We start from the raw sequence: 15801 nt of genomic DNA, 5'->3' as shown, positions 1-15801 counted from the left end.
AGACGTTTTGGTGGTTTTACTTTGTTCTCTCTCATTGAACGTCTTGGTTCTGTGTCTGTTTGTAGTTGTGATTCTTCACTTTCAGTATTTTGTTCTTCATTGATTTCTACTTCTTTCTCATCAGATATTTCTTTAGTTATGTCACTATTGTTTTTCTCATTTTTTGTTTCAACTGAAATCATAATGTCTTCATTTAAATCTTCATTGAATGTCACACTGTTACTCACCGTAACTGTCTGTTTTGAGATCTAGGATTCTATATCCTTTGCAATTTTCACTATATCCAACAAATTTTCCTTCCATGGATCTGTTTTGAAGTTTGGAACGTTTTTCTGTTGGAATGAATATAAAAACTTTACATCCAAAAACTTTTAAATGATTGACACTTGGTTTCATACCTTGCCACAGTTCATATGGAGTTTTCGTCCGTTTTCTGGAAAAAAGTCGGTTCTGTAGATATGTAGCTGTCATTGCTGCCTCACCCCAATATTTCTCTGGTAGTTTGGAATCCGTCAGCATACATCTTATCATTTCTGTTAGAGTTCTGTTTTTCCTTTCTGCTACTCCATTTTGTTCAGGTGTGTATGGAACAGTTTTCTGGTGTTCTATTCCATTTTGTCTTAAGTAGTCTTCTATTCTGTGACCTGTAAATTCACCTCCATTATCACTTCTGATGACAATTGGCTTCCTTTGAAATTTGTTACTTGATCTTGTTACATAGTCTACTAGTTTATCAAAAACTTCACTTTTGTTCTTAATTAAGTATGTGACGGTGTATCTTGAGTAGTCGTCTATAAAAGTCAACATGTATCTATTGCCTCCTGATGTAGTCACTTTCATGGGTCCACATACGTCAGTATGTACCAATCAAGTGGTCTTTCGCTTTTCATCTCACTTTCTTTTGGAATAGATATCCTTGTGGCTTTGGATTTTATACAACATTCACATCTTACGGTAATTGAGCAATCTGATGTCTTTAAATCTTTTGTCAATTCTTTTCTCTGTAGTTCCCTTATACTGTCAGGGTGTCTATGTCCTAGACGTCTATGCCACATGTGAATACTGTTTTTGTGATCATGTGTACATACCTTCATCTGTTCCTTTGGTGTGTCAAAATGATAGAATTGTTCATCTGTCTTGACTTTGGTTATCACCTTGTTTCCTGCAATAATTGCACACTCATTGTCTTTGAATTTTACTGTAAGTCCTTTTGCTGCTAAACGTTTCACAGATGATAATCTGCCTTCCAATTTTGTAACATACAACGCATCCTGTACAAGTATCTTTGAATCTTGTCCGAACTTGTTTGAACAATTTAGCATACCTTGTCCGATACCTTCTGCGGTTATTTTGCTTCCATCTGCAAGATAAATGGCTTCTTTCTTATCTAAATCAAGATCAGTAAAGAAATTCTTGTCACTTGTCAAATGACTCGTTGCTCCTGAATCAATAAACCAACCAAGTGATGATTTCTTGTCTGTTACTTTAAATGTGCCACTCCATTTATTCTCACATGAATCGGAAATTGTGTTTTTTACTTTGTGTATGCTTTTTATGTTGTAATTTTTGTTGTTCTACTTTCCATATGGTACAGTCTTTCCTTAAATGACCTTTTTTCTTACATCTGAAGTATTCTCTTGTCTCTTTATTATAGGGGTTTTTAAATTCTGTAGCTTTAAGAGCGTTTTCACAGTCCTTTTCAGTAGAAGAATCATTTCTTTGGTCTTTTCTTCTCTGATATTCATCTATTAGTCTTGTTTTCACAAAATTGAATGTAATGTCAGTTTCTGGTCTCGTCTCAAGGGCATTTATCAAGGCTGTATACGAATCTGGTAAACTGCACAATAATATAGTTGCTACATGACTATCTTTAATGTCTTCACCAATAGATCTTAGCTGTGATATCACTTCCATCATTGAGCATATGTGCTTCTGCATGTCGTCATTTGAACTCAATCTCATACTGTAAAGCTTTCTTAATAAAAATAACTTGTGATTCAAGCTAGGTCTTTCATATAGTTTTCTTAATTCTTTCCACATTCCTTTAGCTGTTTCTTCATTTCTTATATGTATTAATTGAGCATCATCCACTAATAAGCTAATGGTGGCTCTCGCTTGTCTATTCTTCTTATCCCATGTCTGATTATCTTGATCTGGTCTTTCTGTAACAATTACTTCCCATAAATCATCCTTAGATAACAACATCTCTACTTTGAATTTCCATAACTGATAATTTTCACTATTCAGTTTAGCTACTGTGAATTTCAGTTCTGTGTTACTCGTCATCTTTATATAGTCTTACTTGTTTAGAGAGTTGTACTGAAGATATTCTCCTGTTTTTTCTTCTTGCTGATAGTTCCTGTATGTCCTGCCTGTGTTGAATTCTCTGTAATTATATCCAGCTCCTGGGATCATGAATTCCTCTGTCACTCTGTATCTGGATTTATTTCCTTCTGTTTACAGAGCTTATCTGTGTGCTCTGTTATCTGGGGTTATAAACCAGGATCCTGCTGCCTGGGCTTGTAGTGTCTGGGCTTTAGTGTCTGGGTTCCAGCCTGGGCCCATAACCTGTCGCAGAGTGCATCTTCTTACAGTCACCACTGTACTTACGAGAGCTTAAATCAGCAAGATATCTTGAGTAAACAGTATTTACTTCATACTGGTTAAACATGAGATACATTTAAGTGTCACACAGTCCGTGTGCTGCTGACATAACACATTCAGGAAAAAAAGAAAGAAAACACAGGAAGTAAAAATAACCAACAATTGAGAGCTTTCCTACCCCCATTACAGCAAGCATATAACTTTACACACTATCACCATCTGCTGTCTGGTTAGTATAAAGTCCTCCTTTCACTTATAATAAGTCTTAATCTGTTGTATATGCCAACACATATAACTACTGGTAAAGGTCGGGACCACATTAACAATTCCTATGATGGATCAGCGAAGTTGCACTTCTTTCGAAATATATATATAACCTATACATACACTGTATGTATTTGTGTGTATGTGTTCTGCACCAAATAGATTTGATAATAGTAGATTATAGTGTCCTCTTGGGGCCTACATACTGCATCATACATCCCTCATTGTTGCTGCCCTGAACTCTTGAACTCTTTTCTCTGTTCTCCCCAGACAGGATACCTCCCAATTTTGAAAGCTACGACAGAGACGCATACTGCGAAGTGTACGGCCGCATTATTTCTTTTATACTAAGTCAGTATCCTAACCTCGCCCAGTCCTTTATATGTTCCCACACACAAATATTACACCTAGTGAAACTCATTAATGTTCCCATAGAATTCTTTCATGGCCCAATAAAGATGCCCCACACACAGTATGATTCCGAATCCTCCCATATAACATTATGCCCCCACAGTTAATTTTCACACAGCCACAAAGACAGTATGATGCCCCTAAACACAGTAGGATTCTCCCATACAGTACGATGGTTCCAGTGTCCCACACACCATTTAATGCTATTACATTCCCTGCACACACTATGAAATGCAGATCAGATGTTTTAACCATATGTTTAGCAACTATAGTTTGCATATAAATATTTTTGCCTTTTAAGATGACATATTTTTTTTTAGTGCTTTTTCCTTCTTATAATAACTTTTTGTAGTATCTAATATAGGACCTATTTAACACTTGAGTGGTTTTAGTGTTAAACAAAATTTGACCTGACTTGCAAGAATAGACTTGCATGAATAGACTATATTGTTTATTTTTAACAATATTAACCACTCGGGTATATTATGTAATATTGATTATTCCACTGTCCGTCAATCTCAGGATGCTGAGTATACCATTTGTCTATGGGCCACAGACTATATTAGCAGAATATAAAAAGGCTGTTGACTTATAGCAAGTGTTATGATCTGCTACAGGGACTAAGGAAAGACAGGAGAACTGTCCCTACAATAGAACTAAACTAGATCCCTACGATGTAACGGGGAACCTGATCCTGCGATCAGACCCGCTAAAGTCCTCGGCTAGTCTGAACGAAGACCTATAGATGTGAGGGAGGGATCCCTACAAGAACTAGGGACTGGGATAAGTTGGACACCTCCTAGCAGAAATAGTAGCAGTCAAAGACAAACACACAACAAAAAGCATAGAGGTCAGAAGACCTAGCAAAACTAACAGAGAACGGCAACAGAGCACCAAGCTAGCTCAAGAGTAGTAAATACAATGAAGTCCAGCAAGACCAGGAGGGCGGAGCCGGATTAAATAGGCAAAAATGGTCATGTGACCAGCAAACTAAAAAAAACCTAACAGGAGAGTTCTAACAGCAAGTATATAGGCAGATAATGTATTACACTTATGATATCCAAGTCTATTGTTATTCATTCTGTATTTTTATTTAGTGATGAGCGAGTATGTTTTGTTAACCCTTTCGCCGAGCATGCTCGGGCGAGCACCGAGTAGTTACAGCTGCTCGGTGATATGTTTGAATCGCTCCCATGTGCATGGTTTGTGATTGTTTGACAGCTTTAATACATGTGAGAAATGCCTGTTTCTTAAGTATTCCTCACATGTAATAAAACTGTCACAGTCGCAAATCATGCACACAGGAGTGATTCAAACATATCACCGAGCACGCTGAAGATAGTCGGTACTCGCCCGAGCATACTCGCCGAAAGGGTTAACCGAACATACTCGCTCAACACTATTCTTTGTCCATGGTACCATATATATGGAGTATGTTGAGGGTAAGATGTGCTCTTTGATGCCCAAGGTGGTTTTAGAATTGCCCTCCATCATCCTTGGTCCCTAAAGTATAGCATAATGAAAGACCCATTATTCATTGTATTGTTCCCTGATGCACATTCCCTTTGATCAGATTTATTCAAGACCATACAAATTAGTGCAAAATGTCAACACGGAACATTGCTGTTTTAAAAAGACAAAAAAAAACATGTATTGCAATGCCCCAATGCTGCCCTATAATTCTCCTGAATTTTGCTTCAATGCTTGCTGACCGTCTATGTAAAGTACAGAGGTAGGCTCTTAACTTTTGTTTATTTTTTTTGGGGGGGTGCAAAGTTAATAACTTCTAAGTAAACTAAAATGGTTGTTTGGAAAAATAACTTGTTCTGCAAAGATCAAGCTCGATATATCCACAGAAAAACAAACTTCTGGTGCTTGGAATGCGACAATGTAAAAATGGGCTTGGTAATGATTGTGAGAAAACCCTCTGGCTAATCTCCCTTTATTTCTATTGAATGTTATACTACATTTTATAGCTGTTTAACTGCTGTGTCTTCCTTGGAATTAATAGAATCCCTAACAGCAGGGTTTACTACTAGATCACAAAGAACTTGTGGACAGTTCCACCTTGGGTGGGTTTTTTACTTGTGCTCTAATGTAGGTGGGCACCTGAGTAACGGGGGCAGTGTAAAATGAGTATAAAACAAGACAGTCGTCTGTACTTGTACATTCCTTCAGTTATTCTGGAGGCTACAGTTCTTTTATTATGGAAACGATCATGCTGTGCCTGATCGATCATATAATAAATCTACATGGTCTCAGAGAACATATACTGTGGTCCTTTGGATTCTGTAAAGGTTTCTGTTGCTTTGACAGCAGGTAGAGAATTGTATGGTTGCATGGTGACTTTTGTGCTGAAAAATAAAGGAACCTCTGTCAGAGCTTCCAATGGAGGCTGTTATGTTCACCATAACCTAAAAACCATAACATTAAAAAAAAATCCGCTATACGGTTCTAGAGATATAAGCCTTTTTATTTGGTCCTTTTTCAAGGGGACATGGCTTACTGGATAATAATGCACAGTAGCCTAAAGACCTGCCCCCAGGGAATCCCATGAGCCACGGCCAATTGGAAAAACTCCTATCATAGAATGTTAGAGTTGGAAGGACCTCCAGGGTCATCATGTCCAACCTCTTGCCCAATGCAGGATTCACTAAACCATCTCAGACATCTCAAGTATCTCTAGAACTGTGTGGTAGATTTGAACCAAAACTCGGGGGAGCAGCAGGAATAAAATAAGCGCAAATACTGGCCACTTTTTTTTTTCTTTAAGAACCCATTTATCTGTTTTAATATGAACCTAAATGTCTTACTGTGTTCTTCACTTGAGTCAAATGAGCAGAAATTTTTGAAAAAATGTGCTTGTTTTACCCAGCAACATCTGCAACAAAGACGTGCTCAATGTTATAATTCGATTTAAAAAACAAGCGTGAACTAGAGATTGGGGGCAGTGCACTCATGATCCGGGGGCCAGGACCTAGTGAAGCTCCTAGTGAAGTGCATGTTTTTAATATTCTGTTATATTGTATTTTTTGTGGGTTTAGGACAACTCCATGAACCATCAAATGTGACAATAGAATCCAGAAACCTCAGTCTCTTTCTCACGTGGCTTCCTGCTCCCGAAAATCCTTCTACTGTAACCTACGAAGTAGAGTACACCAATTTCACTGATGACGATGATGATGATTCATACAGGTACAACTTTTTAGCACTATTTCATCTGCTGCACTGCACCGTATACAATGTTTCATAAAACATTTACAAAGTTAAGGTCACCAATAAAAATGTAAGTTAATATGAAAAAGACTTCAGAAAGGGATTTTTTTTCCAAAATATTTAAAATTCTAATATGATGCTAAATATCTTGTGCTTGTTTAAGATTAAAATGGAGTTGGTTCATAAATTGTCAAGTGTGAAAAGCTGATGCCATACATGAAATTATAGTGACCAGCTAGTTGCCATATGTTAACCAGTTAATACATGTGATAAAGGGCCTACATAAAGGAGAAGGTTCCCCATAGCCCCCGTAGCAGTTTCATGTGATGTCTTTATATTATATGCTCATAATTCTAACCTCTCATTAACGATGAATGGCAGTGTAATGATTTACCACTTCCTATTTATGTCACTTTGATAAATAGGGCTTTTTTATGCTATGTAAACTGAATTAAGTCCTTAAAGGGAACCTGTCAGATGTTGGATCACAAAACTAATTACAATTTATAAATTATACAAATAGACCAGTTCAAACATATCTTCCTCGCCGCAAATTCATATTCCACCATTGGGAAAATCAATACTAAAGGGAATCAGTGAGCACGTTTTTGCTATGTATTCTGAAATCTGCATGATGTAGCGGCTGAAATCCTTATTCCAGTGATTTGTCACTTACTAAACTGTGTGTTGCTGATTTTAATAAAATCAGTGTTTTTATACAGCAGGAGATTGCCACTACAGGACTAGATGTCTTGTGCCTCATTGTCCAACCACATCCCACCACTGATTGGCAGCTTTCTGTATACACAGTATATTGACGGAAAGTTGCTAATAAGTGGTGTGGGCGAGGTTACACGAGGCTCAGCATTCAGAGCTCTGCTAGTTCTGCGGCAGAGAAAATAGTGATTGTATCGAAGTGACAGCATGCAGACCAGCAAGTGACACATCGCTGAAATCAGAGCAGATATGATATTGGGGCTGAGACCCTGAGATAACATGGCAAAAACCTAGTGACAGATTCCCTTTACTCTTTATGCAATTGTGGATGCATTGCACTAGGGGTAGTGCATTGTTTCTCTCCATCAAACCCCACCTATCTCCAACCCAAAGTGACTGACATCTCTTCTTTATGGTGGGGAAGAGACCTCTGTGAAGAACATGGGGTGACGCTGGACAAAGATAGATGCACTAGCCAGAAATTGGCCTGCTCTCTGTGCATTTACATTCTCATTTCAAAGTTGAATTTTTTTTTTCAGAAATGGAATATCCATTTGCATTCAAGAAGGTATGTTTAAACTTCTTTGTACCCTACCAAGCAATGTAATTCTTTTGGAGACCCTAACACAACATAACTTAATCATGCATCTCTAAAACCTATTGATTTGCCATAATTGCATCATTAGGTTTTAGGGGGAAAGTGCTGATCTCCTGGCCACTGACATGCCACGTTGGGGCATAAGCTAGAGATTTTCCCTTCATGTTGCTAGGATATGCCATTACCGTCCTGAGCCTTTGAAGGCTTTTTTTCTAGTAGTCCCATAGTCACTGAACAGTGTACTGGCACAAATGCATGATCATTACATTAAAATGATCATGCACAATTTTCATAATCCTGTGTATAACGTTTATTTACCAAAATGAGAATACACTTTAACAGACCACCTGAGATAGGTGAGCTGGTCCCCACCCATCCTACCTTCTGGACCCCAAAAAGCACTAAACAAAAAGCAGCATATCACAGGAGCAGGAGGAGATCTTCCTAGTGATTATAATAAATGGGCTATAAAAAAAAAAAAAATCTGGGTGCCTGCATTCTTTTTTAGCCTATTTCATCTTACAAATCCACATCTCTTAGCAAGCAACAAACGTCTTTTTTGTAACATATCCTTCCCAAATTCTAAATGAAAAGTTATCTATAACGAGCAACTACAGTGGCATGTAAAAGTTTGGGCACTCCTGGTCAAAATTACTGTTGTGAACAGTTAAGCAAGTTGAAGATGAAGTGATCTCTAAAAGGCCTAAAGTTAAAGATGACACATTTCCTTTGTATTTTAGGCAAAAAAAATATTATATATATATATATATATATATATATATATATATATATATATATATATATATATATATATATATATATATATATATATATATATATATATATATATATATATATATATATATATATATATATATATATATATGTGTGTGTGTGTATGTGTATATATATATATATATATAATTTTTTCATCTTTTTCATTTTAAAAATTAAAAAAGGAAAATGGGCCGATGCTAAAGTTTGGGCACGCTTGGAGATTTGTGTGCTCGGATAACTTTGACTGAGGTTTCGGACCTTAATTAGCTTGTTAGGGTTATGCTTGTTCACCATCATCATTAGGAAAGGCCAGGTGATGAAAATTTCCAGCTTTATAAAAACCTAGCCTCCTCTAACGTTGTGCCAAAAAACAGCAGCCATGGGTTCTTCTAAGCAGCTGCCTAGCACTCTGAAAATGAAAAAGACGAAGCAATTAAGGTGAGTATCCTGCAACAGGTTCGGGAGAGCGTGATTAAAAACTATTTTTTTTTTATTAATACATTAAAAGGCAAAAAATAATAATTTTTGGGACTGTACCCAGTTACTCCAGTAGATCTGACACGTTTCGAACTAGGTAGTTCTTATTCATAGTCTGGCATGACTATGAATAAAAACTAGCAAATGAGAAGAAAATAGAAAGGCAGCAACTCACCGATCCTCTTGCAATTAAAAGTCCTTTAATCCAGAAAAACTGCTAATCCAGCAAGCGGTACATTGCAAGGCAAGAGTGAGCAGAGAGGGGAAGGGGAAGAGGACGACGGCACCTGTGTGGTGATTCTATGGGTCCAAGGATTGGATTTCTATTTTCTTCTCATTTGCTTGAATATTTGTCGGCTCTTGCACCACCAGGAAATTCCTGTCACAGCTGAGCCAGCCAGCCAGCCACAATACTCTGGAGACTAGTTCGAAATGCTTCAGATCTACTAGAGTAACTGAGTACAGTCCCCAGGGACAGTTCCCCAATTTTTTTTTTTTTGCCTTTTAATGTATTCATAATAAAAAAAAAATTGTTTTTAATCACGCTCTCCCAGACCTGTTGCAGGATACTCACCTCTATTTCTCTGAAAATTAAAATGGTGGTGGCCCACAAAACAAGAAAAGGCTATAAGAAGATAGGAAAGCGTTTTCAAGTTGCCCTTTCCTCAGTTCGAAATGATAAGGTCTGGAAAACTAAGCAAATTTCAGTGAGAGACGCTTTTAGGATTGCAAATCAGAACCCCCCACTTCACTGCAAAAGACCTTCAGAAAGATTTAGCAGGCTCTGGAGTTGTGGTACACTGTTCTACTATTCAGAGACACCTGCACAAATATGGCCTTCATGGATGAGTCATCAGAAGAAAACCTCTCCTGCATCTTCACCATAAATTCAGCATCACAAGTATCCAAAAGAGCATCTAAACAAGAATGATGCATTTTAGAAACAAGTCCTGTGGACCAATGAGATTAAAATATAACTCTTTAGCCACAATGATCAAATGTAAATGTGGAGAAAAAAGGGCACAGGATTTCAGGAATGAACATCTCGCCAAGCATTAAGCATGGGGGTGGATCAATCATGCTTTGGGGTTCAGTTGCAGCCCATGGTACTGCGAACATTTCACAGGTAGAGGGAAGTGTGACGCCTCTACTCAGAAAGCCCGTGTTTTACCCTGGGTGCTGGGGGACTCGGTGTCGGGCCCTGTGTTGAAGAGATGGGATGCAGCTGTGGCCCGGGCCCGACCCGTGCTCAGGGCCGTCACATTAGAAAGAGATGGTGTGGGCTTGTCCGGGTTGAGTGGCTGATTAACGACTACGCCACCTGTGGTGTCTGGTGAAGGGCCACCAGCGCCGCTAGCAGTCCGCTGAGGCCCGGTGTCGTGGCGGCTAAAGTTATTACTGCTCCCCACAGGCGGAGCAAGGCCTCAGGGCAGTCGCACAGGATGAAGGGGGGTAGCAGTAGTGCGGGGAGTACGGGCACCGTGTCGCGTGGTATGGCGCGTAATGAACAGTCCGGAGGCCATAGGGGTGAACTTCCAAGGCTTTACTCACTCAGAGATATTAGCTGGAAGGCGACTCCCTGCTCCTCGCGGAGTCCTGCGGCCACCAGGGACGGGGGTCCGACTACCTCCAAGGAAGTCCATTGTTCGGTAGCGACCCTACACCAGAGTGTTCCTGCACTACAGACTTCACCCTTTCCCGTCTGTGCGTGTGGATAGGCCGGGTCTCCCTCGGAGCTCCTCTCAGGTGTATGGCTCGGGTGGCAATTCCTCTCCATTCGACGCCCGGCGGGATCCTCAGGGCCTAACCGGGCTTTCCCGTCCTGGACGTAGAGTATAAGGTCGGGTGTCGGGGGCCGGTTCCCCTCTTGCAGCCGGAATCCCTCTGAATAGATCAGGTAGGCGAGGACAGGTGGCGTACTCCGCTCCGTCTGCATCCTCCCCGGGACCCATTTGTTAGGGAGCCACACTCTAAAGCTCCCGGGCCTTCTTGATCCTGGTCCTCGGCCGGGTTGAGACATTCCTTGTCTGCAACCTACCACTCGTCCCATGGCCAGGGTACGAGGGCTGTGTCCCTTGCCGGTGCTGGCCCACACAGGATCTGCGCTCCCGGAGGGAAGTCACATTACACACAGTATTTTGACAGCACAGTGACAGCCGACAGACTAGCAAGGGCTAGACTGATGGACCACAGAAGAACCAACTAACAAGGACCGAAGGACCAAAAAGAACCAGCAGAAGGACCAAGATCAAAGATTGCATTCTATTAAGTACTAGATTTGAAGTGTAACCTACTAGTTGTTCCTCCACCCACACCCACTAACTGGTTCCTACTACTTTGTGTTCCCCAGGCTCCCTGTATACAAGGGGAGCAGCACCTAGTGCATACTAGCTCCCTCTGGTGGAATGTGGTGTTGGATGCAAAAGGCTAGGTCACTACCATCACACTGGCCTTACCTCAGAGGAGGAACACCACACTCCATTGGAGAAGTGCAGCATTTCTGTGGCGGTCGAACCCTCAGGGGCGCCACAGAAGAATGAATTCAATGAAATTTCAACAAATTCTTGATGCAAACATAACATCATCTTTAAAAAAAAAAAAAAAAAAAGGATGGCTTCTACAAATAGATAATAATCGTAAACACACGTGAGAATCCACAATAGACTACCTTAACAAGCGCAAGCTGAAGGTTTTACAATGGCCCCCCCCCCCAGTCCCCTGATCTTAACTTTATTTAAAATCTGTGGCTAGACCTCAAAATATCAATGCATGCAAGACGACCCAGGAATCTCACAGAACTGGAAGAATGGATGAAAATCCCTCAAACAAGAATTGAAAGACTCTTGGCTGGCTATACAAAACGTTTACAAGCTGTGATACTTTCAAAAGGGGTTGCTACTAGGTACCAACCATGCAGGGTACCCAAACTTTTGCATCGGCCCATTTTCCTTTTTAGAGATCATTTCATTTTCAACTTGCTTAACTGTTCACCATAGCAGTAATTTTGACCAGGGGTACCCAAATTTATGCATGCCACTGTACTTCTGACACACCTAAATCGTTTAAGAGATTATAACTTTTTACTTGTTTCAACATTTAACTTCAGCCCTTTCAATGGCTTTTGTCACTGAAGCCTACATCAGATGTTCCTCATCCGCTTCCATAGGTGTGGGTGACACCACAAACCCTTCAATGCTGCCCCAGCAACAGGCTCTCAAACCCCTGCCAACAAAAACGAGTGGAAGTTGGCAACCACATTATAAATACCAAGATTGTGGTGGTACGGAAACCAAATGTTTCATTCTAAATGTATAAACACCACAACGATAATAGCAGTGGAAGGGAAGCGGAAGAAAGGTGACATGTACTGTGGACCAAACTTAAGTTTTCTGTCCCTCTACAAATTGCTCCAAAGCTCAATTGTAACAATAGACAATGACACGAACGTGAGGTTTGAACAGAGATCCTCACATTGCCAGGTATAAAGCCAAAGTTTTGGGGACTACAGAAAAACCACATAAATCAGCCCAGTAAGTGACACATCACTGGAATCGGAGTCTTTGTCTTTAAATTATAGTGCTCTCATATTAGGTGACAAAATTGGTTACAGATTCCCTTCAAGAACCAGGATGAAAACTCTTTTCTGCTTCACCAGATGTGACTGAAATAGATTTGCCACTTTATGAAGGGAGCAAAATAATACATTGGGGGAAATACCAGTGTACACTGTACTGGTCCAGCTAGCCCTATGGAATAACCTTCTCATTGATCAGCTATGCTCCTGCCTCTTACCATTTCTCTTTTGATGACCTGCCTGGAGTAGACAAACCGCAGGAGCTCACATGAAATGATGAAGATTGAAAACGCCATGGTGAAGACTTGGATTACAGTGACTATTGATCTAGGGTCACTGCATGGGTGAATGAAGCAATGTTGTCTATTCTGAGCAGCCCTGTACACAGGGCTGGCGTTAGGGTGACAAACTGGGAAATTGCCCAGGGACCCCACCCCATTGGGGGGCCCCCTGCATCTACAGCAGGAGCTACACTGATAATAGCATTATCAGTGTAGCTTACATTATGGAGACTGCTTCAGGACCTTTGGTGACATCACGATCATGTGACCCTGATGTCACCATAGGTTCTTTAACCCCTTTACAACCCAAGGTGGTTTGCACGTTAATGACCAGGCCAATTTTTACAATTCTGACCACTGTCACTTTATGAGGTAATTACTCTGGAATGCTTCAATGGATCCCCCTGATTCTGAGATTGTTTTTCGTAACATATTGTACTTCATGATTTTGGTAAAATTTCTTCGATATCACTTGCGTTTATTTGTGAAAAAAAAACGGAAATTTGGCAAAAATTATGAAAAATTTAGCAATTTTCAAAATTTTGAATTTTCATGCCCTTAAATCAGAGAGATCTGTCACACAAAATAGTTAATAAATAACATTTTCCACATGTCTACTTTACATCAGCACAATTTTGGAACCAAATTTTTTTTTTATTAGGGAGCTATAAGGGTTAAAAGTTGACCAGCGATTTCTCATTTTACCAACAAAATTTACAAAACCATTTTTTTAGGGACCACATCACATTTGAAGTCACTTTGAGGGGTCTTTATGACCGAAAATACCCAAAAGTGACACCATTCTAACAACTGCATCCCTCAAGGTGCTCAAAACCACATTCAAGAACTTTATTAACCCTTCAGGTGCTTCACAGGAATTTTTGGAATGTGGAAGAAAAAAATGAACATTTAACTTTTTTCACAAAAATTTTACTTTAGACCCAATTTTTTTTATTTTTGCAGGGGTAACAGGAGAAAATAGACCACAAAATTTGTTGTACAATTTCCCCTGGGCACGCAGATACCCCATATGTGGGGAAAAACCCCTTCCAAACCCTGCCGTGCGCCCAAACAGTGAAGGAGTGCCATTTGACTTTTTGAATGTAAAATTAGCTTGAATAATTAGCGGACGCCATGTAGCGTTTGGAAAGCCCCCACAAGTGACACCATTTTGGAAACTAGACCCATCAGGGAACTTATCTAGATGTGTGGTGAGCACCTTGAACCCCCAGGTGCTTCACAGAAGTTTATAAGATTTGAGCCGTAAAAATACAATTTTCACATTTTTCCCACAAAAATGTTTCAGCCCCCACTTTTGCATTTTCATAAGGGTAACAGGAGAAGTTGCACCATGCAGATTGTTGTGCAATTTCTCCTGAGTAAGCAGATACCCTATATGAGGGGGAAAACCCCTGCTTGGGTGCATGGCAGGGTTTGGAAGGGAAGGAGCGCCATTTGACTTTTTGATTGTAAAATTTGCTTGAATAATTAGCGGACGCCATGTAGCGTTTGGAGAGCCCTGATGTGCCTAAACAGTGGAAAGCCAAGAGGTGGACGTCCAGGCAAAATATTGGAGTTAACAAGTTGGTTCATCACAGGGTCTATAAGTTCTGATGCGACAAAAACAGTGGTGGAGGCGACTCGTATGCTTCGTAATAGTGAGATCAGACATCCATGCAAGCACCATGCGATGCACGTTACACAAGTCTTGAATGATGGCTCCAAACAAGGCGAAGAAGCCTTGACTCCAATATCTTCATAAGAAGCGTAGGCTCGAGTATGCTAAAAAGTACAAAAAGTGAACAGTCGAAGATTGGAAAATGGTGATTTGGAGCGATGAGATAAAAGTCAATAGACTAGGCACTGATGGGTGCAAATCGGTCTGGAAGAAACAAGGGAAAAATGAGCTAACGGATGAATAAATTGAAGGTACTGTCAAGTTCTGTGGAGGAAGCCTGATGATATGGGGTTGCTTTACAGCCAAAGGCGTTGGATACTTGACGAGGATCGATGGTGGTCTCAATGCTGAGCTATATGTGAGTATCCTAAAAGACTAATTACTTTGTACAGTCGAGCACTATGGGTATGAAAAAGACAACATAGTGTTCCAGCAGGACAATGACCCAAAGCATACGTTGAGATTGGCGAAGTAATGTTTCAATGACCATGAAGTAGAGGCGATGGATAGGCCCTCACAGTCCCCAGAACTCAACCCAATCGAACACTTGTGGGTAGAGTTGAAGAAAAAACTGTATACATACCCAAGTGAGTCAACCAGTATGTACCAACTTTGGGAACATGTGAAAGAGACTTGGGAACAGATGTCAGTCAAGACATGTTTGCATCTGATTGAGAGCATGCCCAGAAGGATTCAAACCGTGTTGAAAGCCAAAGGTGGATTTACAAAATACTAATAAACTAAATATTTTAATTTTAGATTTTTAGGAGTAAAACAGTAACAATGCAGTGATATGACAAGAATCTGCCTAACTAGTCATATGCTAAATAGTTGCAATTGTAGCATTGTTAAATTTATGTATGAGATAGCCAAGATTGTCTATAAAATTATGGTAGTCTCATGTTTGAAGCAGTAGTGGATAATGAGATATGGAGCCTGAAAGTCAAAAGTTCGAAACATTGTTACCCTTTTGCTCGTCACTGTATTGGTGAAGACATCAGAATGTGTGGGCTCCACGTGGTATATATTAGTGAGGACGTCAGAATATATTGACTCCTGGTAGGTATATATGTGTCTGTGTGTATGAAGGTGCTCTCTGTAATTATGTATGTATGTATGTATGTATGTATGTATGAGCTCTGTGTATATATGCATGTGTCCTATTTTTGTGTGTATACACGTGTAACATTCAGTGCTTGTCACA

General features: G+C 40.0%; 1 protein-coding gene across 2 annotated transcripts in view; it reads left to right on the top strand.

Annotated features, from left to right (window-relative positions):
• The window catches only part of IFNLR1 (interferon lambda receptor 1), a 112883-nt gene that overhangs the window by 41124 nt on the left and 55958 nt on the right, over positions 1-15801 (top strand). For both annotated transcript variants that reach the window (XM_073670586.1, XM_073670585.1), the window contains exon 2: positions 6324-6474. In XM_073670586.1, coding sequence (XP_073526687.1) covers positions 6450-6474 — 25 coding nt within the window. In that variant the 5' untranslated portion in view covers positions 6324-6449. The remainder of the gene's footprint in view (positions 1-6323; positions 6475-15801) is intronic.

This window comes from Phyllobates terribilis, unplaced genomic scaffold (genome assembly GCF_046119375.1).
Source record: "Phyllobates terribilis strain yellow unplaced genomic scaffold, ASM4611937v1 Scaffold_2__4_contigs__length_985480577, whole genome shotgun sequence".
NCBI lineage: Eukaryota > Metazoa > Chordata > Amphibia > Anura > Dendrobatidae > Phyllobates > Phyllobates terribilis.
This window is presented reverse-complemented; position numbering and strand designations above follow the sequence as displayed.